General features: G+C 44.3%; 1 protein-coding gene and 1 long non-coding RNA gene across 7 annotated transcripts in view; one reads left to right on the plus strand and one right to left on the minus strand.

Annotated features, from left to right (window-relative positions):
- The window catches only part of Egfr (epidermal growth factor receptor), an 82,362-nt gene that overhangs the window by 8,384 nt on the left and 46,255 nt on the right, over positions 1–27,723 (minus strand). For 2 of the 5 annotated variants that reach the window (XM_086991215.1, XM_022809589.2), the window contains exon 2: positions 180–587. The exons of 1 other annotated variant lie outside the window; for it this stretch is intronic. In XM_086991215.1, the coding sequence (XP_086847341.1) occupies positions 180–339 (160 nt within the window). In that variant the 5' untranslated portion in view covers positions 340–587. Of the gene's footprint in view, positions 1–179; positions 588–1,555; positions 5,618–17,642; positions 17,765–27,723 lie in introns of those variants that run through there. 2 more of the 5 variants (XM_086991214.1, XM_022809591.2) reach the window with 2 other exon arrangements.
- Positions 11,455–26,287, plus strand: LOC147755561 (uncharacterized). Of its 2 annotated transcripts, XR_015329239.1 has the most exons (4): positions 11,455–11,634; positions 23,512–23,665; positions 24,251–25,017; positions 25,544–26,287. It is a non-coding gene; the product is annotated as an uncharacterized LOC147755561 (long non-coding RNA). The 2 variants fall into 2 exon arrangements; XR_015329238.1 differs by lacking the exon at positions 11,455–11,634 and having other exon boundaries at positions 21,257–23,665.

Below are 27,723 nucleotides of genomic sequence, written 5' to 3' on the forward strand. Positions count from 1 at the left end.
TATATATAAGTGGTGTATTTATCTGCGGAGGCTTGGTCTATCGTTTCACGTTTGTCCTGTTCTGTGGCTAAGTATGAATACACGCAATTGTAGGTGTGTTTATATGCTTTCCGTGGTATTCATGTCATAGTTCAGTTGAAATTGAAAGCTAGGTTAATTTTTTACGATGAGATACTTACTCTTGCCTTTTTTGAAGTCGAGATCCGGGTCCCTTGTAAGGGCGCTATCTATCCCGTCGAGGCCCTGCGAGTCGTACAGAGAGTCCCTCGTACTCGTTGGCCTTAGGCAGAATGCCCCAAGCACGAGGAACGATAGGAATATCACAGTTGACAGATGCATTATGCTGCAGCTGTTCTATTATTGCGTGGCGTATTGCACGTAAAAGTCGGTAGGGGGTGCCCGACCGAATGCCAGCCAGGATCCACCCCTCCGCCGCTTCCAAGGCTATAATATAGCCCCACACCCTCCACCAAATGGTAGGGTAGTAGTAGTAGTAGTCAGTTTTTAAACGTTACGCCTGGCCACTAGGGTGGCCAGCTCGCCGTTCACGTCCGATGGGGACGCGTGTCGGTAGCCTCCATGAGGCCCTGAAATACCACCATCATACCAATTTAAAAGACGACGTTCTAGTTATCGTCACTGTATAATGGGATCTCACATGTCGATTACAACAACTAATATTTATCACATGTTTACTATTCGTATCTACGAAACAAAACAGGGTGAACTATTGTAATAAGTAACGTGAGAACAAAAACAAATAACTATGCCAATGTTAGCCTAATAGACCCGATTTTACCACATAACTTAACTAGCGATTCGTTTTCTCTCCCGTTACATATCGTTGTTTCTTCTATTATTACGTCCTCAGGACGCCACAAAGAACGACCCGACTATGACTGATTCTTACTTTGTAGCGGAAGACAAGAGGAAGGCGCCAGTCAAAACCATCATGTTAACTTACGCGCTATATATTTGTCAAGCAACAACCGGTAAGGGCTGAACAGTTCGAGGACTAGAAAGTCAGCTAGGCGTATAAACGGTAGGGTTGTAAATGGAAAAGCAGCTGTCATGGTAGGCACTGAAAAATGGCGGCGGCGGCAGCAACAGCAACAACGATGACGACATTAACATAGGAGATATATCCCGTTTCGGCGACATGGAGAACCACTCTTGACGATTTCAGCCAAGACAAACAGCTGAGAACTACCTATCTATGGACTCGTTTCCGTAACTGTCAAGCTAACGTCAACCGCGATAAAGATACGACGTCGCGGAGACTGTCCTAATGCTAATTAGTAAGATTAAGCGTGCTAGAAGTTATGTCATAAGGATTTAAGGCAGTGACGTCACAACAGCTGCAGCATCAGAACGAGCTCTAGGAGCATCCGGGGGTGCTAAGCGGCCTCATTGACCAAAAGACAGGAGTATGCGGCTAACTATACGACGTGAGACAAGCGCCATTAATACCACGACTTGTTCAAGCAACAGTTTATTCGACAATCAAACTCGGTAACAAAGGAAGGAAGTTGTCGATGTCTGCTTTTTTACTCACCGCGTTAGTCAGACGCCGTGAAACCTTGGTCTGCCAAAGAGGGAAAGCGACTCGACAATGACAACAACATCATCGCAATAGCAAAGAAAGCCGCTCTAGCAGCAAATGTATCGCTACGTAGCGATACATTTGCTGCCAGCGCTTACGTTGCCCAAGTGGCCGTCGAGTCAAGTGAAAAGGAGATCGATCGAACAGGTACTCGCTAGCCTTTCTGCGACGACTTCACCGTCAACGAGCGCCAGCAAGCTTGCTAGCATGGTCCGCCGGTGCTTAGCTACAGCAGCACGCGGGTACGACTCGAGCGAGCAAGCGGCACTACGACAGAATTCGGCAGCCCCTTCTTTACCGTCATCATCGTGTTAAGCTGCTGCTTCCGAGGCGGTGAAGCAATTGGCAAAGGAACGATGGACAGACCGACGGAAGGGCCAATCAACGTATGGGGAATCAGCAGCGATGCAGCGCCACAATTGAATGCGTTGCGCAGGCCGTAGGAGCCGGCCAACAGCAGACGGCAAAAAGAGCGGGCGAAAAAGTACGAGCGAGAAAAGGGAAAAAAGGTTCAAGAATCAAACGAGGATGAAGAACAAGAAACAACCAGCGAAGAAGCAAAGGAGACCTTCTTTTCGCCTGGCCGTGTGCTTGGCGCCAGTAAGCCATCGAAGGCAAAGGAAAAATATTAAGGATATGGACGAAAGGACAGACCCTTCTCTGTCCGAACGATATACGAACGCTTGATGGCACAGAAATCGTGACGAACGGACAATTCAACAACGAATCAAGTAACGACTTGCTGGCTGGCTAACTCACCACAGCCTAACTTGATGCTTGCTTGTAAACGAAAGCTCGGTGATAGCACGAGAAAAAGCGGTAACGGCCGTACGAGCAGAATATTAGGAAAGGAAAAGTCAGAAAATGCAGAAAAGGTGCAGAGGCAATAACCGTTCAGCGGTGTCACAGTCGACGGTACCGCCACATGCAACAAAAGACACGAATGGCTGAAAGCCATAAAGAAAACGAAGTGGTTGCTACAACGATGCTGCGGGGACGGACGCAAGGATGAGGTACAAGACTAGACTTCAGATTGATTAAAGAAGAGAACGTCAAAGGTCCTTGGAATATCTAATGAGCAGGTAATCCGATCAAACAAATCTCGAAAAAAAGGACGAGTCAATAAAAATGAAGGATCGCTGACACTGGCTCCGCAAAGTAACCTTTCTCGCTAGGTCGTCCTGTTAGCGTCCAAAGGACTAGGAAAATAATAGGGAAGTACGTGCGCACAGTGAGCGATCGCCAAATCACTTGATTGGCTCCTTCTGAAAACGCTGGATCCGGCTTCAGGAAAGATTGCTGTTGGCCAATACGGTACTGGCCTTAACCAAAACAACCACTCACTCTACACTGTGTTAGAACTAAAAAGCAGTAAAACAAAGTTTATAAAAGACATATTCAAATACAGAAATAATACAGCTAATTAACATAGGGAAAAAGGTCTGTGTACGGCAGTTCCAATTCCAGTGCCGGCCGCTTCTTCTCGTAAGCCGAATGGCTCTAGAAGAAGCTTGCCCCAAGCACAATTGTTTTTCATGACGAGATCAATACTCTTTTTTTTTTTTTACATACTCATCATAGTAGTCGTTCTCTCGTAGCATAGCATACCCCACTTGTGCTTCTCTCTCGTCGTTCTATTTGAGGCGACTGTGTCAGCGGTTGGAATTTACCGTACCAAAATTCACACTTATTCCTGTGCTATAGTTTATTAACGGGGACTACATCACGATGAAACAAACTCAGTCGCATGCGAACAGCGACTAAGGTTTTGATCATCAAACGTTGATTGTATCTAAAAAGATGTACAGTTGCCTGGCTGTTGGCTAGTCCAGCCTAAACCGCACTGAAGAAAAGGAATGCAGTCAGGTCTTATTAGCAGATAGTAGCAGGACTTCATTCGAGCTCCACTTCTAGCAGACAAAGGAAGGCGGTGCGCGGTATTCGTCACCGGCGCCACAAGATCGCCGCGTTTAGACGTCGCTTCTGCGATGTTCGTACCTCGCGCGATATAGCAGCGGGCCCAGATGGCCTGTGACTAACGGTCGAGGAATATCACAAGAGAGAGCCGCCGCTCCAAGCTGTCTGATAGCAATAATAATAATAACGGCGACAATACCACTGGCACCATTGGCTCCAACACTACGGATGAAGCTACAAAACAATCGGATAGAAGGAAGGAAGATACTTCAGTGCGGACAATCGCGACCCGCTGGCGGCTCAGAAGCAAAACGTATGCATAAATGGACCTATGAATAGGTGAACATTCGTCGATCAATAGGCTACGCTTTCCGTATTCGTATTCGACAATCGGCAATCGCTCGTGAAAGAATTCTTTTGAAGATCGCATACGTATTGGTATTTAGTAAACAGTAAGGTAAAAACCTCGTTCGATCCGGATCGAAAGTCTGATGTCAGAGGCCAACGCAATATCCGTTCTCCACCAACAGACAAGCCTTGACTGGCGGATGGAAATACCAATTCAGAACAGTAAGGAATGTTTTCAACGAACGAAGTAGCAAATCTTCTATTATAAATTAAACTGTGACGCGATCACTGACTGTCTAACTCCAGCAGAAGCTTGGACTCTTTAAACTCGAATAGTTGTTTATTGGGGTAACAAATATCACGCAAACACAAGCGTACGAGCTTCTGCTTTTTCTGAGCGCAAGGTGCTGACATACTCAGACAGCATCAAGCTGCCGCATCGATGACTTCACTTACACCCAATATATTGTTAGTAAAACGCTGTGTTCAGAATCCAGCAGCGTCCTATTGCCCAAAAGATGAGGATACCCTGAAGAAGGACCGCGTGAATGTGTGGTACGGGCGAAGACGCCAAACTCTGTTTCATACGGAAGGAACTGAGTTGGAGTAGCACCTGCGGGCAATTAGTGTTCCACGAGCGAAACTTCCGAACCAGTGTGACCGTCGCGGCGACCCATTTTTTCGGCCTCTTGGCTTACCGGCGCCCAAACGAAAAGAGCCACATACCGTCACCGAGATGTCTACGTCTAGGAAAGTGGCTGTGAGTTAGAGTGCACAGCTGTAAAACTCTAATGCAACGATACATGTGACCGTCAAGAAGTCCAGTTGGACGCCGACGCTGAGTTTTTAGGAATCAACTACTTTCAATTTCGAAGTCGTTCAGCAAACGTTTGGTTATGGACCATGGGATCTCCATTCTTCTTCTTCTTACTCGAACAAATTCGAAGTAGTCAGTACTTTTCATTCGTTGATCATTCACACAGAAACATACATAATAGTAATAATAGTAAACTCTTTGTTTACATAAATAAGATAAATTGTACAGGGGGCTCAGAGCGTTTCTGAGAGGCGTCACTTAAGTGAAAAATGCATTTTTACTGTCGTTTAATATTAATGTTACAGTGTGTCGTATCCACTCCCTGTAGCTGTGCTTCGAGTATTTGAGCAATTACAGTGAGTCTGGTAAACTGTTTTCGTTTTGTATCATCGATCTGATCCACTGGGTACTGATTCCACCGACAACGATTGTCCACCTCTGTTCTTTCCTCTGACATAACGATTAATGTCAAGTGTCATGGTAGCAAGGTTGTTCAGATCGGCCTTACTAAGCATGTCGAACAGAAAGGGAACAGGTTACCGAAAAAAGTCGAGAATTAAAATAGAGATAAGTACGTGACCGCAGATGATTCGTGGAAAATATAAAAAACCATCTGCCTTTACCATGATATCATGTTTATTGAGAATGGCACAAAAAAGGGTAAAAGAGTTCTATAATGATTCTATGCCGGAGATGTGCTTCTTCTAATATCTTAAAGCAGTAAAAAAAATAACAGCAATTCAAAAAAGCCATGTAGCAGACGAGCCTTAAGCCAATTCGCTGAATCACATCGTGCCAGGCCTGTTCGCCTAATACTGTTTTCTCAAGGAATGCAATCAAGGTATTATAAAATATTGCGGATAATCTTTGTTGCTCAGTTCCGAAGTCCAAGTTTACAGTAATAATAAAACATTTATCTGAATAAATTATATAGAAAAAAATTCATTTACATATGGCCTAGTTGCCAAGCTTAGTCCCGAGATTCTGTTCCCGCAGTAAACACAGCACAATGGTTAGCGCTATATAGAGCTTAAGAAAGCAATGTCTTTGAAAGTAATAGTAATAGAAGAAAAACAGTCGCAGCTGATGGTGGGCAAATCCCTGGGCACTGGGTATATTGCCATAAGCGTTTACTGCTTGCGGTACAACATTGTTAAAGGGTCAAAGAATTTCTCGGTTATCGCTAGCGCTCCGTTTCGGTTTGAGCGCGTGAACTTCTATGATTGCGCGACTGCTTTTGTCGGTTGCGATGTTCAGTTTACGTTCGGGTTCTCCCGACCATATGCCATTACCATGGCCGACTTGTCAGATCGCTGATTTAGCTACGCCGGTCATAAGGTTAACCCAATAAAAGATAATGAAGCCATGTCTAAACGTACGCGAACTCTTGAGATGTAAATTAAAGGTCACTATACTGTAGACTAGGGTGTAGTAAACTCATTGTGGAAACAAAATCGTAAGCATTAACTTTACAGCTTAGGTTAGGATAAACACAATCGAATCACATGTTCCCGATATCGCCTTACTCTTCACCGGCTAAATGAACATGAAGTTACAGTTTAGTAACGTCGTTCGATAGGTGTCCTGAAGTTTTCGACGTGGCAGGTTTTTCGCTTACATACAGAATGGAAAAATAAAACAAAATTGTCGTAATAGTATTTCGCAAGATTGCTTTCATTATCGTAATATCAGTCTGGTCTGGCCGGGCTGCAAGCTTTGCCAGAACCGTTTCAGTTTTGATACATTCCTAAAAGACCTTAAAAAAATCACCCCTGTGTATCTGATTCTAGCATCGCCGTCTGGCTCTACGGCCCCCGAAAGGCCTGCGCACCTGAACGCACCGGGGCATAGAAGAAGCTGAACCGTCGTCAGAGAAGCCAGCGTGCATAGTAGATCAAGTCTCTGGGCCTGTAGTAGGCAGAGCTGCGTTCAAGCCAGAGACCCCAGCGCTAGCATCGGTTAGATTCGGTTCATTCAAGTGATACGGAACAAGTTAAGCGCGTCGGATGCAAAATATGGTGGCGCCCATTACAAACTTAGGAGGACTTTAGGTGGCCAGTGTTATGAGAATATACGGGGCAGATCCTTTCCGAACGAGATCACTATTAGACATTATGTAGGTGCAGGTGTTCCTGGATATGTACTCGTCAACGGGCTTCTGTCTTGGCCAATAACAACACCGCGCTGTTGCGGATTACGCAAGTCCAGCGGAAACAGCAACGACGCATTGTCACTCGGGAAATACTAATTAACATGCATGATCACAGAAAACTATATAGCGGCACAACGCTTCCACGTCCACCCTGCCATATGCCCTTAGACCAGAAGAAAAGTGGCTGCGCGTAATGGTTGCGGAAATTAAAGGTCTAGGGGGCTAAACGCGCGGAACGTCTGTTCTCATTTCAATTAAGGAGGCGATCGGTTATAGAGAATGCCGTATGTGCAATCCTTAACGGGGGTGGCCTGAGCGAAGGCAAAACATTCACTTTGAGCGAACAGGGCGCCGCAGTGTTCATGGAACGATAGGGAAGTGCACCGGATGAGAGCATAAGTTTACTACACAAACGTGAAGCGGGTATCATCGCAGGCCTAAAAATTCGACATTTTAAAAATAACTAGATCGTGAACTGTTTTAGTCAGCATGTTGAAATACATAATAGAACTCAATTAGTGTATCTACTAGCAAATATAACAATAACGATAATGGTGTAATCTTATTATTACATGATGATAATAAATAACAAAGCAGTGATGCTGGACCAGGGGAATGAAACACTGGGACACTGACGCCTTCTATCGGGGGATCTGAAGGATAGTTTCGATATTCTTTCGTTTTTCCGCATCATTGTGTCAGAGATCACATAAAGAGCATCGGGGGCACCAGCACAGCCGAAAGTCGCCCCAACCGCTGTTCATTCGATATATTTCATATTTGAATTGTCGCCCGAATGGTCAACGATGAAAGTAACGCGAAGTATCGAACGCAAGTGGAGAATCGAACATTGTCCACTGCTGGCATACAGCAACGAGCCAGGGTTTGGCTGAGTTCAGGAAAGAGAAACGAAAGTTTTGCCTCTTCCAGCGACTGTAGTCGAAGCGACTTTGTTAAACGCTGAACTATTACTGCTACCCGTAGTGATATCTCATGGCGCATCGAGCGAAGCGGGGAAGAAATGTGGTACAAAAAGAGCGACAATGTCCATGGCGGGTACTGCCAGTAGAAATCAATCGTGCCCGAGCAGAGAACCGGTGATGACAAAGACCAGTTCATTCTCCCAGTAGCAGAACTATAGTCGACAATGCTGTTGACCGAAAGACAAATGACGCAATAATAGCCATTGTATCTCTCGAGTACCTGCGTTAACATTCGCTTCCATCGGGCGTCGCTCCTGTTCTGACATCTTTGACATCCTCCGAACATTTCCGTAATTCGACCACTGTCCGGTCAATCTTTAGGAAGCAGATCCCAGAATGACGCCGCCATACCGAACGGAAGCGGCAGCAAAAGTGGACATATGACGATGCCAGCCATCGGTGTCCGTTTCCGGGCCTAGGGCCTTACGTATTCTTCGACTGAGTTTCCTCGGTAACCACAATTGCTCAATAGGCTGATCAGCTAAAATGGCAAGCAACGACAGAGGTGATTGCGATTAGTACTAATACAACTGCACACTGGAATTGCCATAGCAATCCTCGTACCGTTTGGGATTCCTTTAGTATGACATCTTATTTTTTTGCGTGATAATTTTTTTGTTCCGTCTACTGTCATGTGAGGTGCTTTCACCGTTTCCTCCTAACATTTCACAGCACGACGCCATGACAACGATGCTCGCATTGGATCTTTTTTCGTTTCGTAGGAGACGCAAGATGCTGTAGAGATATGCTCGACCAGATCGTATGGCAACTCGAACAGACCTGCTACCGTCTGCCAAATGCTCAAATCGGGCACGTATGCGTAAAGCAAAATCATACGCTTATGTTTATGATTGTGCTTGCTTGCCGTCAGTAGAGTAGAATAGGAAAAATGGTTTTAGTTAGCTAGATGGGACAAGGACTTGCCTTTTAAACAAGTCGCAGTAAGGTTCTTCTACTCGTAAAAAGGAATAACAACAGAAAAATATACAAAAGACGCACATATTGTGTCTATCTTCACTGAATTACTGTTATGTTGAAATATCATGTCTAGGAAAATGCTTAATTTTATGTGTCCCGTAATGTACACTGTCTTGTGAAGTACTGTTAATAGTATAAGACGCATTCATATCTTCCTTTTGGTACTTCCCGACCGCTTAAAGAAAAATTCGTCTCCAATCGTATTGAACTACTCCTTGACGAGTTCGCAGAGAGGCGACTCGCAGAAATGTACCGTATCGTATCGTATGATGAAGAATCGATCGTAAATATAAATCAAGTGCAAAGCTAGCAAAAGGTAAAGGGTCACTCCTTATCGTGTCGAGTACGACTATCAGCAGCTAAAGTCGTATTCCTATTATTTTGTTGATTATTTGATCTTCCGCTAGCCTTCGCCTATAGTACTTTCCCCGGTTCATTTCAAACATTTGGCATTCGAGCTTAATTTATGTTTTGTACCGAAGTAAAGCCAAGAAAAAAAACAAACGGGAAAAAAAAAAGCCCACCAATAGGACAACTTCGCTAGAAGATGCTTTTTGCGAATAGGCTTATTTTGCTACACTTGATTATGCTCTCCTTTATCGATGATTTTTTTCGATTTGCCGATGCCGCTTCCGTTGATTGCGAGTCTTCCGCTGCCTGGCACGGTACGTGCTCAGTGTCAGAGCAGCCTGTTTGCTCGATTTTTGCATGCGGCATTTTATTATAGAGGCCGTCATATCGCTTTGCCGGGTCAAAAGGTTCTGAGCCAAAAAGTAGAGAGCATCCGTACCAAGATAGGTACGAGACCATAGATATGGTTGTCAGGCCACCGTTAAGAAGTTTCACGACGATTGGACTCTAGTGGATGCAGCGTCGCTTCTACGACCCTTGATCAACAAGTAGAGTAGGATTCTAGTATAGGATTGACAATAGGATTGACAGGAGGTTGAGCTGTCAGATCAGTCTAGTTGGCAGACTTACAGCAGCGTCAGCGAAGTCAATTTGATAAAAATGGTAATTTAACCCCCCGCCAACTACCTATCTCTTATCACTGTGCTATTACCGCCCGTTGCTGATAACGCTGTAGCCGTCGTCGGTCGAGTTGGCTGTGCGAATACTTATGGCTGCTCTATGGTGTGATTGATTGTCACGTATATCATCGTCCGATAAAACCAATAATATACTACAGAAGTGGGAAAACCACCTAAGTCAAAAAGCACACATATTTTACTTGAAAAGCAAAGAAAGAAAAAAAAAACAGACATCTATCATATGATAAAATCATCCCAAACGTTGACGATATAGTAACAGCGATCTCCCATAATCAATAAAACAACTAAATTGAATAAAGATCGACAAATCGCACGAATTATAAAGTACGATAAGGGGCAGCGACCTAGCTAGCTCGTGAGCCTGAGATAATTAACTGCCACTAATAGGTGTAGCGGTGTGCAGTTGAACCACAGTAGGTTGAATTATGTTATTACGACAACAGTAACCTGTAAATAATTATCATTTGAACACTCGATGTGCGTGTGTACTTGCGTTCGTCTGGAGCAATTTCAGCGAGCTATACTAAAAACAATATCAAAAAAAGGCGTATTTTCAGAAGCTGAATTGTAGGGCGCGTATTACTTCAGGAACATCGTTCACTCCTTAGCACAACTTCTCCCATCTCTCTACCAAAAGAACACCGACTGCACATGCTAATCTCGTTCTCTGCTATCCTGTACTAATCCCAGCATCGCTTGTAGCGGGCATCTGGCAGGTACATCAGTTCTGTAGTAACGCACATCGATCCTGAGCTATCTAAGCTAAATTATAGTTGAGCCTTTATTGATCATGTATATTTTCAATAGACTTACTCTGTGCCAAGCTGTTGTGTTCAACCTACGAAATGTTTGTTTCAGTTTTTCATAGCGATCTATTGTTGTTTCACTGTTAATTATTTCATTTACGGGACCTGAGAGACTAGTTGATCCAGTAAATCGTTTCTGAGACAGATCGTAACGGATCCTCAACCAGCGCGCATGATGTGGATAGCATCCATTTGCAGGCTTTATTATTTACGTTCCCTTGATCGGAGAGCCCCTTTTGATCGGATTGATTAGTTAGTACGTTCAATGGACGCACGCAGGGCATGCTAAAATGAAGCACACAGCAACAACTTCTAGAAAAAAAAATACCTCGTTTAGAAAAACGAGCTTGTACTGTTCGTCGATAATACTAATAAGGTCCACTCGTAGTATTCTGTTGTGTTTCGCATGTAACGTCTAGGCCTCCATATTGAAAATGAATACGGGAAAGCTGCAAACTCAGCAGACGACCACAGTAACGACGATGGCGTCGTCCTAGCTGTCACCAACACAACTCCGTTACAGCAGCTACTACAAGAACATAGACTTTCAGCTAGGCGAAGGTCAATATCAACAAATACTACAAAAATAGTAAAGAACAGATAATCTTCCTACTGAGTGAAAATATTTCTGATCTGTGCAACAACACTTCCTCCTCCCTCTAAACATCGCTGGTCGCGTGCTTGAGAATTGCTCCACCTAGCGCCCCCTGCCCGGCTGTTTCAGGCCTGTTTGTGGTCACACTTCCCTGTGGCCACGCTGTTTCGTCAGTTGTATTCTCAAGGTTCGTCGTAGTTGTCGGTATCTATTCTGACATCTAGTCATCCCCCCTTCCGTCAGACTACTAATCCACATTCGCCGAGCGCCGTCTACTTGAGTGCTTGCGCCTACCGGACCAGCCAATGATGCATGATGGCGAAATCGTAAATAATAGCTCGACGTGCATGATGAATGCGGTACACCTGCTTTCCTTCCAAAATGTATGTACAGTATGCTGGACATTGTTTGTTTTATGTGTATTTTGTCTGTTGTGCCAGGAAAACTGTTTTCATTTTAATTCGAAAACCTACCGGGCTCTATTTGCAAGCTTTCGAGTATGCTGTATTCAAGCAACGGCATACGATTTCAGCGATTCAATGAGTTTGACTTCCGTAGATTTTTGCCGTCTCCATATATTTGATTGATGCTTGAAATGAATGATTGCTTGATGAATAAAAAATGCTGCAAGTTTAACTAGGATAAATAATAATACCAAGAGCTCTACCAGGGTGTTACCTGGTGGAACGAATACAAGTATCTGCTAAGTTCTATCACCTGTGACAACTTAAAATAGGAGACATTTCTGGCTAGCCCGTACAATAACTGGCAGTGCGCTCTACCAGCTTCTAGTTGCGGAGAGATCGTTTGGTGACACTCGATACGCTCACGCCGTCAAATGTCAATTTTTTGTAGAACAAATTGTACTTCTGTTCGTCTATCATCCATGATTGAGACAGAAAAAAAATCAAAATTTCCTCCCACGATGACCACATACTACTGATAGCGTTAACGGAGACTTGTAACTGCCAGGTCAGAATATTGCAAGAAGTTGCTTTGTGATGTAAAATGTTCGAGCCGTTCATGACCAAAGTAGAATGTCTTAAGCAACGAAGTAATTCTATATCTTATGTCAAGGTAACACTCCTCCACAGCTTCTTATGTCCACGCTGAGAGGTAAACGGAACAACGCCACCATACTAGGACAGCATACTAGGTAACTCGTAGAGGCTAGAAAATCCTACCAGCTGCTGACTGGTGATCCTTGCTAGCCCGCACCGTCAAATAAATTTCCACAAATCGATATCTGCTATGCATGCGCTCACGCGTATCAAGCTAGATGCCGAGGCACTGCAAGTAAGTCACCAAACAGGACGGCCACACTCAGTATTTTTTGCACTCATGCCGTATGCATTCTATTATTATAGAACAAATGCATGGCAGATTGACGGGTAGCGCGACTCAAGTGTCTTGCGGGAGTAACGGTCGTATTCCCCCAACTTGATGAGAAGGTCGAGGGGGCTAAGCCAGCAGTCTCATCGCCGGGGGCAGTTAGGGCTGTCGGGTCCAGATGTGACTCTCCGGCGAAAACCGCCACCAAAACTGGAGAACTTATTGGGTACAGTTAGACACAGTAGTTCTCTGCCAACAAGTTACTTCCAACAGGTTCAAACGAGAGGGATCTTAGGGGTGCCCCTTAGGACCGACTGGTGACTCTCTCCCACTTACATTCTATCGTTTTCTCTTTATCTCTGTCAGCCGTTCTCGCTTGCGGCTGGGTCGGCGTAAATAGTACTGCCGCCATGGCTCACACTAGCCACAGACACAAATCGTAGCGGCTCACGAACACCTTCTTGGGCTTGGTTCGCTACTGATGAAAATAGCCAAAAGTGTCGACGAGGCGGAGAGATCTGTTCGCTCGCGGTTAGTTGGAACGGGTCCATCACTAAACCTTGCCGGCCGTGAAGCTAGTATGAATTAGACTGCTGCTCGCCTGCCGGACGAAGTTTAGCTGCGCATCTCTGAGCTCAAGGTCTGCTCTTCGGACCAACACACAATGCCAACAACAGCTAAAAGAACAAGTCGACCTAGAACAAGGACACACTTGTATATAAGATTTAGTAGGAAAGAGAAGGGAGCAGAAGACTCCAGTGGCTCCGCCTCGCTTACCCTGGTTTAGTTTCGTCTTGGTGAAGACTCGTTTGCTAGGAGGGTTCTGGATCGGCTGCCGCCGTCAGCGATCATCTACTATTAGGAAGATCACCACCATCGTTACCGGTCGGCGCAGCTATTATGATGCTGCTCGGATCCAGCGGTAGCAAATACAGGAGGCGAAAAAAGAATAACGAAGTGCCCAGAAGCCCTGTGAACCTCGAAATTGAAGAAGTTGAGTAGTCGCACGGCTCTTAGTTACCCCTACTTTTTTGCTTTCTTTGTTCTTTCGCACTCACCAGCGAGAAACGAACTGCTGCGGATAATAAGAACGTTTCACTGAAGGGTCACCCCTCCTAACCAGAGTCAATGAAAGATGTTACGAAGTTAGACAGGCGTACTGGGGACCGAACCCAATACAAGGGGTTGGCGGTTCACTGAGACTGCTACGGCTGCCGGCGGCATATCAACTATCCGAACTGAACTGCTGGGCCGTCAAGTGTGGAGAAGGCCTGCGTCGGGCCTATATATGCTATATGCAGTGACTGGTCCGCGAGGCCGTCGCAATCACCAGGATTGTTGGTCGTCATCTCCTCCTGCTCTTTACCGACCCATCGTGCATGTTCGACCCAATAGGTAGCTGCGCAGAAGACAAAGCGACCTTTGGTGTTAATAGGTTAATGACCAGATACAGTTATACGAGTACCCCTTAGGCACCTATAAGGACGACAGACCTTCTAACTTAAACAAATATACATGGGCACTCCAAGTTACTCAACGGTGTGATCGCTGTAGCAGGACAGATTTTGCAATCGAAGACGAGAGATAATTCGATTAGTGTTTACGATTAGAGACGTTATAGCAGTAGCGAGCATGTCAGCTACTTTAATAGCTTGAGTTCGAAATAGCCTGGGTCGCAGACGTTCGCACGTCGTAACAACGCGCGTATCATTGGCCGTAGACTAATTTGATCCGTTGATCTAATAGAACGCACCCTGTTATGCGAATGAGTTAGTTCTCATTACAATTTGGGCTTTGCAATAAATAGAAATCAATAACCTGTGTCTTACTGCTGGTAATAAAACGATATTCTAGCAACCATGCTTGCTCTGATGTTTAAAGACTTTACCTTAATAAGAATACCAGACTAGCGATCCCCAAAGCAAATATCTCATTATCACAAGCCAAATACGAATATTATTCGATTGCCTATTCTATATATGTGTATTGCTTTTCAGTGGCAAATCGATCAGTTATAGAAGTTCGACATTATAGCATAAGATATGTAACCAACTTGTGAATGTCTAATTATAATGATCAAGCGCCTTATCTTCATTGTCCTAAATCAAAGACGAACAAACGTATTCGCGTTCCATCAGATCCGGAGACAAAGGCCCGATCACATAAATTGCCCTGTAGGCGGATGGCTATGGTCTGGACCGTTATCTAGCCAGACAAAAGCAGATAATACCCGTTCATGCTGTGGAACGTAAACGATAATATTTTCGTCACAATCTCACAACACAACAACGGCGTTTGGAATTGACCCATTGTTGGTATTTTGACCGCTCCGAATAGTCGACACGTTGCTTCATTGCATCGCTTGTGCCATAAGCGTAATTAACATGTGTTTGTTCGGTCGCCGCATCCCGTACAGCGTCTTAAAACTGAGACGAAGAACGTTGTCCAAACCAATGACTATTCAAATAGCTGTGAGCCACTCAGCAAACGTTTATAGTACAGTAGAAATAATGTCGACTTGTGAGCACTAAAGCAACAGCATCACGGGGTAGCGTTGTTGCTTGTTTCTCTAGAAGAACTATTCCAAAGACTAGAATCACCAGCTACAATGATGGAAAACGCCATCCATGTCAGCTACGGATTCTGTGTAGGCAACTACGACGCTCCGGTTTTACGTAAACACCACAGCAAATTCAAATGCTGAAGTTTTCTTTTCATTTTTTTCGCAGATCGCTTTTTGTGATATCGTGCTGTGGTCATCGGCGTGTTCGGGGACCAGGCCTACTCGTCAGCGAACGATGCTTAGAGTTATTTCTACGATTCTAAAGATCAACTGAGCCGCTGCGATATTGTACATCTTTTGTACGGGCCATTTTCCATTGAGTTTACCCTAATTTTTACTCTAGGGTAATACAATTCAGCCAAAATCCCTAATTGTATTGCGCAATCTTGTAGAGAAAGTGCTTACCTATTTATTATTAGATCTTATTAACCCCGTCCTGTTACGGTAGCCTCTGTTGTGGTCACTAAAATAGAGCTCGAATCTTTCTCTTTCGTTCTCTAATAATGTCCACCCCTGTAATATTATTATTATTAGGGCCGTTCCTTAAACCTCGTTTACACCTTTTCCCAGCATATATGTTGTCTTCATGCTTTATTATGATCACATAATCCTTTCTTTCATTATTTTCGAGATGCAATCATTTCGCCTGATCTTCGACGTGCACTAGTGGCTAGTAAATTGTTTGTCATTCGTTGGTATGGATATAATTAAGGAAAATAATGATCACTTTGTGATGGGATATTTTATTAATAGAGGTTTGTCGATAGACCAATCATTGGGTTATTTTGTCGCTTCTCTAACGCAGATGACGCAGGGTAAGCCCCTCTTACCGTTTCGCTATACTGAATCTTCCGGTTTTTGAGACGTGGGGCCACAAAGGCAAACATACGTCCTCACGTATCGCGATTTATTCCTCTACTGTGAAATTGCATTCGCGCTCGTTACATAGATGTAAAAATCTGATCGCTAAGCCACAAGGCGATGCGCGGTATCGTATGAAAGCGAACCACTGCTATTACCAGAACACAACATGGCGTAAGCGGCGGTGCCTAAAATGTGTTGTTGATCCTGGTCCCAATGGGCAGATTGGCTTTTTTTAAAAAAAAAGAAGATGCTAAATAGTGAAAATGTGCAAAAGCGAACGAAAGGTAAATGCTACATCTGTATTACAACTTTGATTGAAACATTGTCTTTTTTATTTACTTAAATTATTTAGTTAGATTATTTGAGGATAGATAAATATAAGTGCATTGCTGATCTGAATACTCTGAGAAACCCAGTAATTCCGTATGTCTTGGTTCTTTCTGTTCCATGGACTAGACGAAAAAAGAATATGTTATATCTTATGTGGGCTTAGACGTTTACTTTTTTGGCAGATTATCCAAAAGCGGGCTAATATCTACACAACATGTACGTACATACCTACGTAAGTGTTACAAAAAAAAAAATGATTTACCTCAAGAGCTCATAGCATGGATAGTAAAATAAAGCGTCAGGCTAGGGCTTACAATATGGCGACATTGTCGCTGTTCAACTTTTGTCGCTTAAATTTGTCTGAGCTTCATGCGGTGTCCTGCATACATTTGACGCGTCACGTACCGCTCTTGTTTGTGTGTAACACATTTGCCATTGAGTCTGCATCAATAACAACGTATGAGATAACGTCATGAATTAGTACTATATATATATATATATATATATATATATATCCTTATATATGGGACTAAAATTGTTAACCTTTTCTTGTCCAAACTCACTGTCAAACCTTCATGGCTACACAGCCACTGGCAGACCGCCATTACCGTAATGCCTTGTTACTTTGTCACGTACTAGTCTTAGACAAAAATAACACATTAACCATATCTGCCAGTATGTTGCCGGCAACACCAATAGTCATGCCCAATTTTGACACGTTTTATTGTTAGTTAAAACGCAAACAACTTAAGCAACAATTGCTTTTCCATTTATACTAGCTAGTCGCTGTCTAAGGTCTATATATATATATATATATATATATGTCCGTGCTAACGGATGTGTGATGGTTCTCCTTTAAAATTACGTTTTGTTTCCTATTTTTATTTTTTAACATCATAATCCTTCTGCGACTTTTCTTTTTTCTCTCTTTACATGACTGTTCGTCCGGGTGTTTCGAACAAGGTTGACCACATGCTCTTCTCCATTTTGCAGGCCCGGTTAATTCTCACAGGTTTTCACAAGGATGTGCCTATTCTGTACACTATCGAGTTAAATCCGTTTACATACTGACAAATGATCTATGAGATGTGACAAAATCAGCTCAACAACGGCGTTCCGACACGAAACAGCACGACATGCATGTGATATTAATTTACAGGACGTTCTAATAAAAATCTATCCTAATCTATAATTGCATATGCCTGAACAGCAAAGTTGTCGAACTGTTCCCAATCGTGCATGAAAAGCTCGTGTAGCAAACGAATTCTCCTTAGAAATGGCAATCCAACACAATCCGAATACCTGTTTAAGTACGTGTCGGTTCGATAACGTAGATGCCCTTTGTCACCGACATCTTTTGTTTTTTCTCGGTTAGATTGACTAGAACGAAGAAAGCGTAGGTCGAGCTGGTCTGTGTAGCGCAACTGTAGACGATAATAAAGTACACAAAAAAGGAATGAAAAAAGATCAACTGTTAAACAGGGGCGACAAACAAGATGACATGTCTAGCAATACACAGGACTGGGTCGAGATTACGATATAACAACTATTTTTATCACAAATATGTTTTATTAAGGTTTATAATACAGTGATTTCGTGTATCACTCTATATAGCTAGCGAGCTATAAGCTAGGGCTATAGGGTACGGAGAAAAGCTTTGGTTAACCTAACCAGCAAGATGGCACGCTTGCTGCAGCTCAATGCTGCTGTTATCCCTCTTCTCGAACGCCTTTTGGCCAACCCCACCAACTAAAAAGTTTAGCGCACCCCCTAATCGCTCAACGGCGCTGTAGAGCATCGATGAATATCGCAGCTATGAAATAAAACCTGTTAGCTGCCTAAAGCCGAGAGCGAGATAGGCGTCGGTGTCGGCCGCAGCAAAACCATGAGCATCGAAAAACCCCGCCAGCGCCGAAAACCACAACTACCCGGTCGCCAGCGCCGCGGATCTCCTTCACGGCAGCTCAGGAAGACAAGCTCATGAAAGCACGGTACGTAAACATACGTTTGAGGTGACTCCTTCTTCAACGTTTTCTTCGTCATCAGCGACTTTTGCTGCGGTCGGATTGAGCAGAAAGGGCGAACATGCGATAAGCAACGTTTGAACGGAAGCCGATGAGGGAATCGAAGACGGTTTTACTCCAACGTTTCATCGCATGACATGTTCAAACAGTAGACGCTCGTGGTGGTGATAACTGGGATGGCAGAGCGGCCTGTTACGAGTACGCAGATACGGCTGGACCCACCGCGCTAGCAGAGGTTGCTACGGCCGTAGGCGAAAACGAAGAAAATTAGCAACAAAATATCTTCAGTGGCAGCAGCAAAGCACGAGACGAGCCCAGATTTAGGCCCAGGCTTGGGAAAGCCGTTGATTCGCTACGATTGTCCGTGCGAGTGCTGCTACTTGTCCCTCGAAGTCACAACCACGTAACAATTGTCGTTGCATTGGGAATTGGCCGGTGTGGATATAGGACACATTATACACGGGCGTGAACGCTACGCACACGCCTTCGCTACCGAAAGCCATAATTGAGGTCGTTTCAATTATTTTAACTATTGCATTCTTTTATTACAACTATCGGAGGGTGTCAACGGCCAAAGGCGATTTGCTTGAACAAGGCCAACGTGTAGTTACGACGCTAACGTTAATATACCAATATGAACTTTTACAAACGTTGACAGAAATGACACCTAAAGTTCTATTTGAATATACAGTAATGATAGGGATACATTTCCCTTCTTGATAAAATCAATTATTTATTGTGATTCGCATCATAAGTATCATATGTAGATGCAAATAATCAGTATCAAAAGTTAGCTGAGCTATACGTGCCGTGCAGACAATTAACGCGGTATGTAGCGTGGATTCCTATCTGGCAACAAACATTTCATGGGCAAATCGACCGTGGTCCTGTATGTTATACCGTGTGTATGTATGTGTGTGTGCGCATACAGAGTGACTCTATTAAGGTAGTAGTCCTACTCTCTCCTCGTGATTGAGATGACTGTGGAGGAAACATTCGTTAAAACGTCAGTGGAAGCCTACCATACTCTATACTGCTAAAGTGCCAAATACTTCACAACATAATGTCACCATATTCAAGTTAGTCGCGTCTATCTCAAGTTCAACCGTTACCGTATCAAACAACAGCCGACAATAACAATCGTCCTCGTCATCATGTTTGTCTTCATTTTTTTTCGCTTCGAAAAATTACCTTTCTATGATTCTGCTTTTCTTGGATATTCATCATTGAGACTTTGAAGCAGCCACAGCAACGGCCAAAGCAGGAAAGAGCTGACGCGTCCATCCAAATATTTTCTGGAGAACGAAGACCGAAAATCTGTTGCACATGGTGACAGCTTGACATTGCCAAACAGACCGCTTTGTTGACCTTGTAACGTACATATGTGCGTCGTATATGTTAAGTCGTATATTTCAAAATGATCTTTCATTGTATGATGAGATGACCAGTGGCGTCATAGCTCTTGTTTAGAGCTTGCACGTCTACGTTCCGTTGACTGGTCCTTGTCGATATTTCTGCTGAAGGACCAGCCATTTGTTGTCACCTTTACCTGATATATATATTAATCTCCTGAGATAGCCGAAGTCACATAGCCCTTTCTACCGGTACATATACAGACCTAGATCCACCTGTACACGTAGATACACACGTATACAGATGCATGTACAGATCTTCGGAGTGTTTGTGATCGTTGCCCGAACTCGTGTTCGACCCTTTGATCTCCCTTAATCGTCGTGTCTTAGCGTCGCCTGCCCGGCGGCAAATTGTTCTGAGAGCAAGGATAGGCATGAGATTGACCGGCGTCTTATCCCTTTTGCGCCAACTGATTGACCTAACTTCCCTCGGCTCGCTTCCCAACGTTCAGTGCTTGATACGGCTTAGGTATTATCGCTGCTATTGAGACTAACGTTGTGGAAAAATTGCCAACGTCAGTCGCAGCAGCAGCATCAGCACCAGCACAGCATCGCGCTCTTCATGCGGGTCCTCCTGTTGGTCTTGACTTCTCATGATTTGGACTTTGGGGCCGCTGAAGCCACAATTCTACAATCCGTCTTCTATTCTTTGCCGGCTATTCCTTCGGTTTAGCCGATCTGTGCTTTGCGCATCGGTCTCTTGTTGCGGATTGCCCTTTCTCTTTCCTTCGCAGCTACTGAATTCGGGGCCTCTTTGTCCACCAGCCACCGGCATCGTCTTTCACTTCTGCTGACACCCACTAGCGAAAAACACAAGCGCGAGCTGCAGCCGCTGCTATCCAACATCGGCGGCAATAGCAGAAACGGCAAGCAGTGGTGAGCAGACCGACCAGATCACGCCGTGTCGGCCCAAATCAGCGCACCACTGGCATACTGTCGCTTCGGCCGGAGCGCCGGAGAGCTCGGAGAACAGCCGTGGTCCTCACAAGACGAGACATTCAAGGAAAAACAAAAGCAGAAGACAGAGCAGTCAGAGGGAGCAAGAGTATGACAGACCGACGAACGGTAAAAGTTGAATTGCGGATCCTTACAGAACCTAGCATTGCTAGCTGGTTCGCTCTGCTGACGCCGAAAAAACAGAATGCCGGCAACCACCCCGCGAAAAAAAACGAACGAAAGATACGCTGAGAAACAGCTGACAGCGATCCTGAAGAGCATCGAACATTCTCGATCAGCGAGAAAGATCCCTGTTGCCCTCTGCGCGATAGCTTCAGATCTGACGCCATGGGCGAAAAGATGACCCGGAGGTTAAACGGTCTCGGTGGCTGTGGTTTCCGTCGACGTTGTTGTGAGTAGGGGATGTGCTTGGAAACGCTCAGACTGTCGTCATCATGCGCTTTTTTTAAGCTGCACTATCAGGGCTAATCATGGGTCGATTTTTGAGTACGTGCAGTGTGCTGTATCAGATACCGAACGGATATGTTCGGTATATTATGGCCGAATAGAAATGAAGAACTACTAGCATGCCAGGTGATCTTCGCCCATTAGCAATTAGCTTGACTAGCAAATACGAGCAACTGACAAAAATGTTGCTGATGGTAAAAGCGCCTGGAATGAAGCGTTTGAAGATAATTAGTGCAAGCCTTTTATTACAATACATTTTACATTTTCGTATACATCCACAGCATATAATGCATACGCACATGATGCATCGCAGATTATTTCGGTAACTATAATGGTGTGCCCTTAAATCGAATATAGCCCAAATAGCCATACGGATCGTGAAACTACCGTGCTTTTAAAATTGTTTCGATATATTTGCGAGAAATTATGATTTTCAGACAGTGCAGGGTTCGCCTTCTTTCGGTGATTGCCATCTTTGACGGAGCAAATCGCGAGCCGATCCAAATGCAAACAATTTCGGTCCAACACCACCTATATGTTGCTTGTTTTTGTTCTCCTTACCCAGTACTTCTGACAGCCTGTAAGCTTGATAGTAGGATCTATAGGGGGAGAACTAAAGTATCGAGGCTTAAACATACTATCATAATATGGCGATGAATAACACCAACCCCAACAAAGGCCGAAAAAAAAAAATAATTTTTACCTGATCGTTCTCCAAAAAACCACACTATGGGAGAGAAATGTGGACACGCAGCCTCAGTGTGCATACTTCAGTTCTTGACTGTAGAAGGGCTATATACATAGCCGTCCATAGTTAGAACAAGGATCGAAGGGCCGCCAAAGTGTGTCCGTAAGTCGCGTCATCTGTCAGTCACCACATGAGGAAGTCGGCAAAAAGCCACGGCAGATCCGAACGCGCTCCAAACAGACAAACGAAAACGCACTGCATCTCGCTTTGAGCTTCGATCGGCATAGGTTAGATCAGTTGTAGATAGCTTGTCGTAAGCACACGTTTCTTCGTCCGCATCCGAACAAGGCTGCTGTTGCCAAGTCCATGTACGTAGAGCACAAAGACAAAACAGAGAAAAAGAAGATCCAGCATATTCGAAGGCATAAAGGAGACCCTCAGCTGAGGCCTTAGCTTTGGTAATATCATCAACAGGACCACAGTATTGGCACTGACTATGTTCTTATAAGCCATATCCCTACAGGGGAGATGGAAGCGGATCGCGACTGCAGACAGGGTGCCCCTCTTCTTTACAGTAGATAAAGAAACAGAAATCCTTTAGAATCTTTGCTTCGCTGTGTAAGCCGCGCTCAATTGCGACTGATAGGCGTTCGAGGTAGAAAACAGCGAAAAATTAACAGAACGAACGAAAGTCGGCGATCCTTGTTGAATTGATTGCACTTACACACAGTTGAATACAGCCAGTGATCATCAATACTAGATCCAGGATTATTTTATCCCGATAACGGACAAATCAATCAAATATAAATAATAATGATCAGCATATACATTTTGATACATTCTTAAGTTAAGTAGCATACAGACATTGTTCTTGAAGCGTCCAATTGGCTATGCGGAGGTTTCGCAGGGGCTTCGAAACCCCCTACATCAACAAACATCTTATATTTGAGTACGAACTTGTTGGATACAATTCTACTTCAATGGAACGAATAGTTTTGGCATTTACGCATATATTCTCTCTTTAGCGGCTACTGCTTATTCATATATGACGTTTTCTGAATATAATTAGACAGACCATGTTGATAAAGCTAATAAAATTGTAGATTTAAGCTATGCAAGTTTTCTGTAGATCTTTACCACCAACAGCGCTAGCAAATCGGCTCTGTAGACCGACGCTGGGAAATCCAACGTTTAGAGCACCCAATAATTATTATCATTTGACCCAAAACGTTGGTACTTATCATAACAGGCTGTAAGTTTGATTAAATGACGCACCTGTTCCTTTCACCTGCGCAACGATGCAGCGCCATCGCATCTTGCGTAGATCCGTTCTATTCGTGTCCAATTTCGTCCTGTTCCGCCTAATCCGAATTCCTTTTTAAATGTCTAAACATTCAACGGTATCTGGTTGTCCTACATGTATTTCATATAAAAATTTACATGTCAAACGAGCACCGAAAATTTTATGTTCTTTATCTCAAAGTATCCACGGATAAGTTGAGCCTGGACATGCTTTATCGTGTCTGCCTGCACACGTTCACATGTACCTCTATATAATAAATGCCACAACTTCTATTTATTACTATTATCAGTCTTATTGGCATAAATGTATGTAAAGATTCCAACGTTCCACCATTATCTAGGGTAACTAACGCCCAAATGCAAGGAGCATGCAAGGAACGTAATATGACATACGGAGACTGTGCCTTGCGTTGACTGTTTATCCCCGAATCAAACCCGCTCGTATACACAGGCAGCAAACGTGATCGAATCCTACATCAGCAATACGAACGAATGGTACGAACAGCCTGTATACACGTAACCATAGCCTCGTCACCAAGCAAACAGCTGTGTCTGTCGATTTTCTTCCCTAAACGTTCAATGCCATCTACGGCGATGATTGTGCGTTTCCTAGCCTGTAATATGCCGCTACCGCATCGTCTCGCCGTGTCTTCTGTTCAGCAAAAGCTATCCTCCGCCAGCATTTGATCCGATCGGTGTAGCTCCTTCGCTTCTGAAGTCGCTGTGGCTGTCGCTTCTGGTAGTGCAGTTCAGCTTCGTCAGAATAAGCCGAAGTTACCATTAGCTGACTTTCTGTCGGCCTCTTCGCTTGCTTCGTTTTTCGGCGTTACTTCGATCTCTTCTTCTTCTTCTGCCTTTTTACTCCTGCTGCTGCTGCTGGTGCTGGTGCTGCTGCTGCTGCTCTTACCTACGTTGTCGATTTTTCCGTCTTTTTTGTTCGATAGCTCTGGAATGCTGTGGCTATTTTTGCTTGTTGCTGCTGGTGTGGGTAGCGAATGCGGTCTATTTTGCTCATTGCCTCGGTAGCTAGTTCAGCTGTTGCTGTTACTGACCTTTGTTCTGCCTTTGGTCTATTCGCAGCGCAGCGGTCCCGGATCATCAAATAATCGGCGTTCGGCATTCCTTGGAGTCCGCGTTCAACCGCATTGTCACAGCCAGCGTCAGCTACTGCGAGTTTGATTTTCGGCGAACGCTGAACGCTATTCGACCAGCGGCAGCAGAAGAGATCATTTCGCGTTTTCTTCAACTTCTGCTCAGTGTGATGACCCGATCAGAGGGGGTAAAGTGACGGAACAGAGTGAACGGCTGAACCAGCCAGCAGCCTACCGAAAGTAGTACTCTGTCGTCAACCGCTCATCGACGGTAGCAGAAGCTCGAGCCGCTGACGAAGCGAGCCGCCCGTTCGAAGTGCGACTTTCTGACCGGTGGCTAACGGCCACTGAGGGAACGAACTCGCGTCGCTGGCTTGGCTCGTCGTCGATCCAGCCGACGCTGAAGCCATAGAAGCGGCTGTAGAATAAGGGACAGCGGTAGCGCAATACGCCATCAAAGTAACAACCAACCGGCTCGCCCATCTACGCCATAACACAGATGATACAGAGGCGAATGGACCGCTAGTAGGGCCCGAGCAGAAGCAATAGCCGACAATAGCAGCTAGTCAGAAGTCCGTGCAAGGACTAGCAGCAACGGCGGCGAAAATTGGATTTTCGTATGGCTCGAACGGCAGCAATGGCGTCACCCGCTACGAAAGCGAGATACGGAGTGCTACAACGATGACATTGGCAAAAGGAAAATCTCCAGTTAAACGGCTGACATTTATTGTCGCGTGCCAGTGGAATAGTGGTCAGGTCAGTATCTAAAATAGAACATCTGTGACATAACATGAGATGAGGTGTTGACGGATGACATTGGTAGTATAGGGCTGCAGAGAGGCCTTGGCTTCCGTGAGCAAAGGGGTAGATGCGTATCTAGGAACTTGTATGAAATTGTCTAAATATACAATATATTTCAATTGGCTTCGTACATTTGCTTAGAGAGACAAATCAGTACGTGTATAGTGAATATGCAAGAAACTGTACCGTGTCCGCTTACTAGCGCAGAACAAGAAATCTCATGTTTTTGTTGTACGAATAGATGTACGTATACTATGGAATGCGCGCATGAGCATCTTGATCACTAGTTCAATTCCGTAAGACACAGTCTTCCTACAATCGATTTTTTGTTCTGAATTTCTGACATCTTGATACAGACTGCCGCCATCCCGCCAGACGGAGATTCAGCATCACCATACAGTGTGGTGCCATTATAGCCATTCTCACTATCGAACAGTGAAATAACGATCATTAACGGCCACGACGACATTTCGTGTTGCAGGCTGACGGGCGGTATCCAACGAAAGGGCCAAAAAACAGGGAAGCAAGCAGACCATGGAAATTATAGCAGAGCATGTTAATGACGAGCATCGAACAAGAATACAGTGCGCCAATTCAAATAGAAAAGAATCTCGACAAAACACATCGAATCAAGTCAATATTCTCATTAACTTGATATTTTTCGCGTCGTCAATGACACAGCTTGCCGGGAATCAAAGCTCAGTACATCGACGTGCTATACCTTTCAATGAAGATCTAATCACGGCAGCCCTGATGGCATTTACACACAAATATTTCAATTAATCTTCATTATTATAATGATTACATGATACAGCTTCTGTATTTCAGTCTGAAGAGCGACCAAAGTCGCTGGAGAATTAGATGTAGCCTAATGATAATTACAGGCGCATGCATCACTAAGCACGCTTTATACGTCTTCGAGTTCAAATCCGCACCGGTTAGCAGTTTCGAATACGATATATAAGAGAGTTGGTTGGTGATGATGCCTGTTGTCATTATCAGAACTAGCAGGTTCATATAAAGGCATTGTTCAAGTAACTTGTACTTGTCACTCTACCCAGTGGAAGCCATAATGCTTATTTTGGGTTGATCTCAGTGTTTCAATTTCCGCTTCTACATATACCGATACAAGCATGTTAGGCAAAAGGAGGTCGTAAAAATCTATTCGACTGAGAGTCGAGTGAGTAACTATGTCTAAATAGAGAAAAATAAAATTGGCAGAAGAGCCTTGACTGAACCTCTTGAGATTTTCCTTTGACACGGGCAAACAGAGTTTGTAGAATCGTTAATTAAGTTGGGAATATTTTTTGTCCTTGATTTGAATCGAAAATGTTGCCACGGTAAACAATTGGGTACGTATGGGCCAATTAGAAGTAAGTCGCTGGTAATTTTACCCTTGGCGGTGGTCGCGCTTTGGACGATCGCGTGCTTGTAGGTCTGTCAGACGGACCATACCTATCAGCCGTAGGCTCGTGAGCCTGCCATCTTTCGTCCCTTGAATATGCAATAGAGATCTGTTAATTGGCCACGGTCATATGGAACAATCTGAATGGCTGAAAGAAAAAGTGCCCGTCATGTCGATAAGGAATTCAGAGTTTGTCACGGCCATTGGTAAGCAATTAGCCAGCCAATCTAGCTTTATTAGCTACGCTTACTGAGTACTCTATAGGGCAGTGGAAAGTGACTCAGTGTATGAGGTAACGCAACGATAGCTAGCTTTGGGAACTGGTCAGTCTGCGCTGCAGTAATAGTCAAACAGATGGGTAGAGCAACAGAAAAGACACCATTAGTAGACGCTTTTGTAGGTGTAGGTGATAACCGTAAAACCTCTACTGTCATCAGCTTTACTATCACTAAGAACTATAATATCATTGAGATACATATGTGAGAAGTGTGGCGGCAGCTGTTAGCGCTAATAGTCAGCACGCTCAGCGTCGGCATATGGCTCATTTAGGGCAGATATAAATCAGCATTCATTCACATTTGCCGTGACACGTTACTGTTTATTAAGGGCGCCGCATTCAACGGGTCCAGAATGGAGATAACCGTAATATAAACATAGATCTATTAATTGTATTTCTGCTAATCGAAATTTGCGTCCAACTTATAGTTAGGTGGATATATGAATGATCGTCTGCACAGAAGCACGAATCAGGCAGCCGTGCGTGCTAGCATGCAATAAGGTCGGCAATGCTCGAGCCCAGAAGCTTTTCTCGAAGACGTTAGTGCCTCACGGATTCGCGTGGTTTCGGCACTCCAGTATAACTGCGCAACTTATATACGGGTATCCTCGTTATATTGCGCTCGATGTAAGTTTGACCACATATGCGACGCTTCGCAGCGACATTTTTTAGTTTGGCGACAACTTTGCTACCCGCCAACTAAAACTTGTTATGTATCACCCCTATTGCTAGTTGTTTCTAGTTATTGAAAAATCCGATATAACTACCGCTATTGATCACCTGCCATTGCGTTTATGCTGTCGCTAGCGGTCATCGCGTGCGTTCGTGCATTCGGTATGTATCCTTGTAAACTGCCATCACACCCCAATATGCTCATGGGCGGCTGTAGTTCCTTCTGCCAGAGTGCCATTCTTATTTCTCTGTACTAATCATATCACTGACAGCAGCTAATTTTCGGCGCAGAGAGCGGGCATAGCTT

Source organism: Varroa destructor, unplaced genomic scaffold (genome assembly GCF_002443255.2).
Source record: "Varroa destructor unplaced genomic scaffold, Vdes_3.0 BEIS01000005.1, whole genome shotgun sequence".
Classification (NCBI taxonomy): Eukaryota; Metazoa; Arthropoda; class Arachnida; order Mesostigmata; family Varroidae; genus Varroa; species Varroa destructor.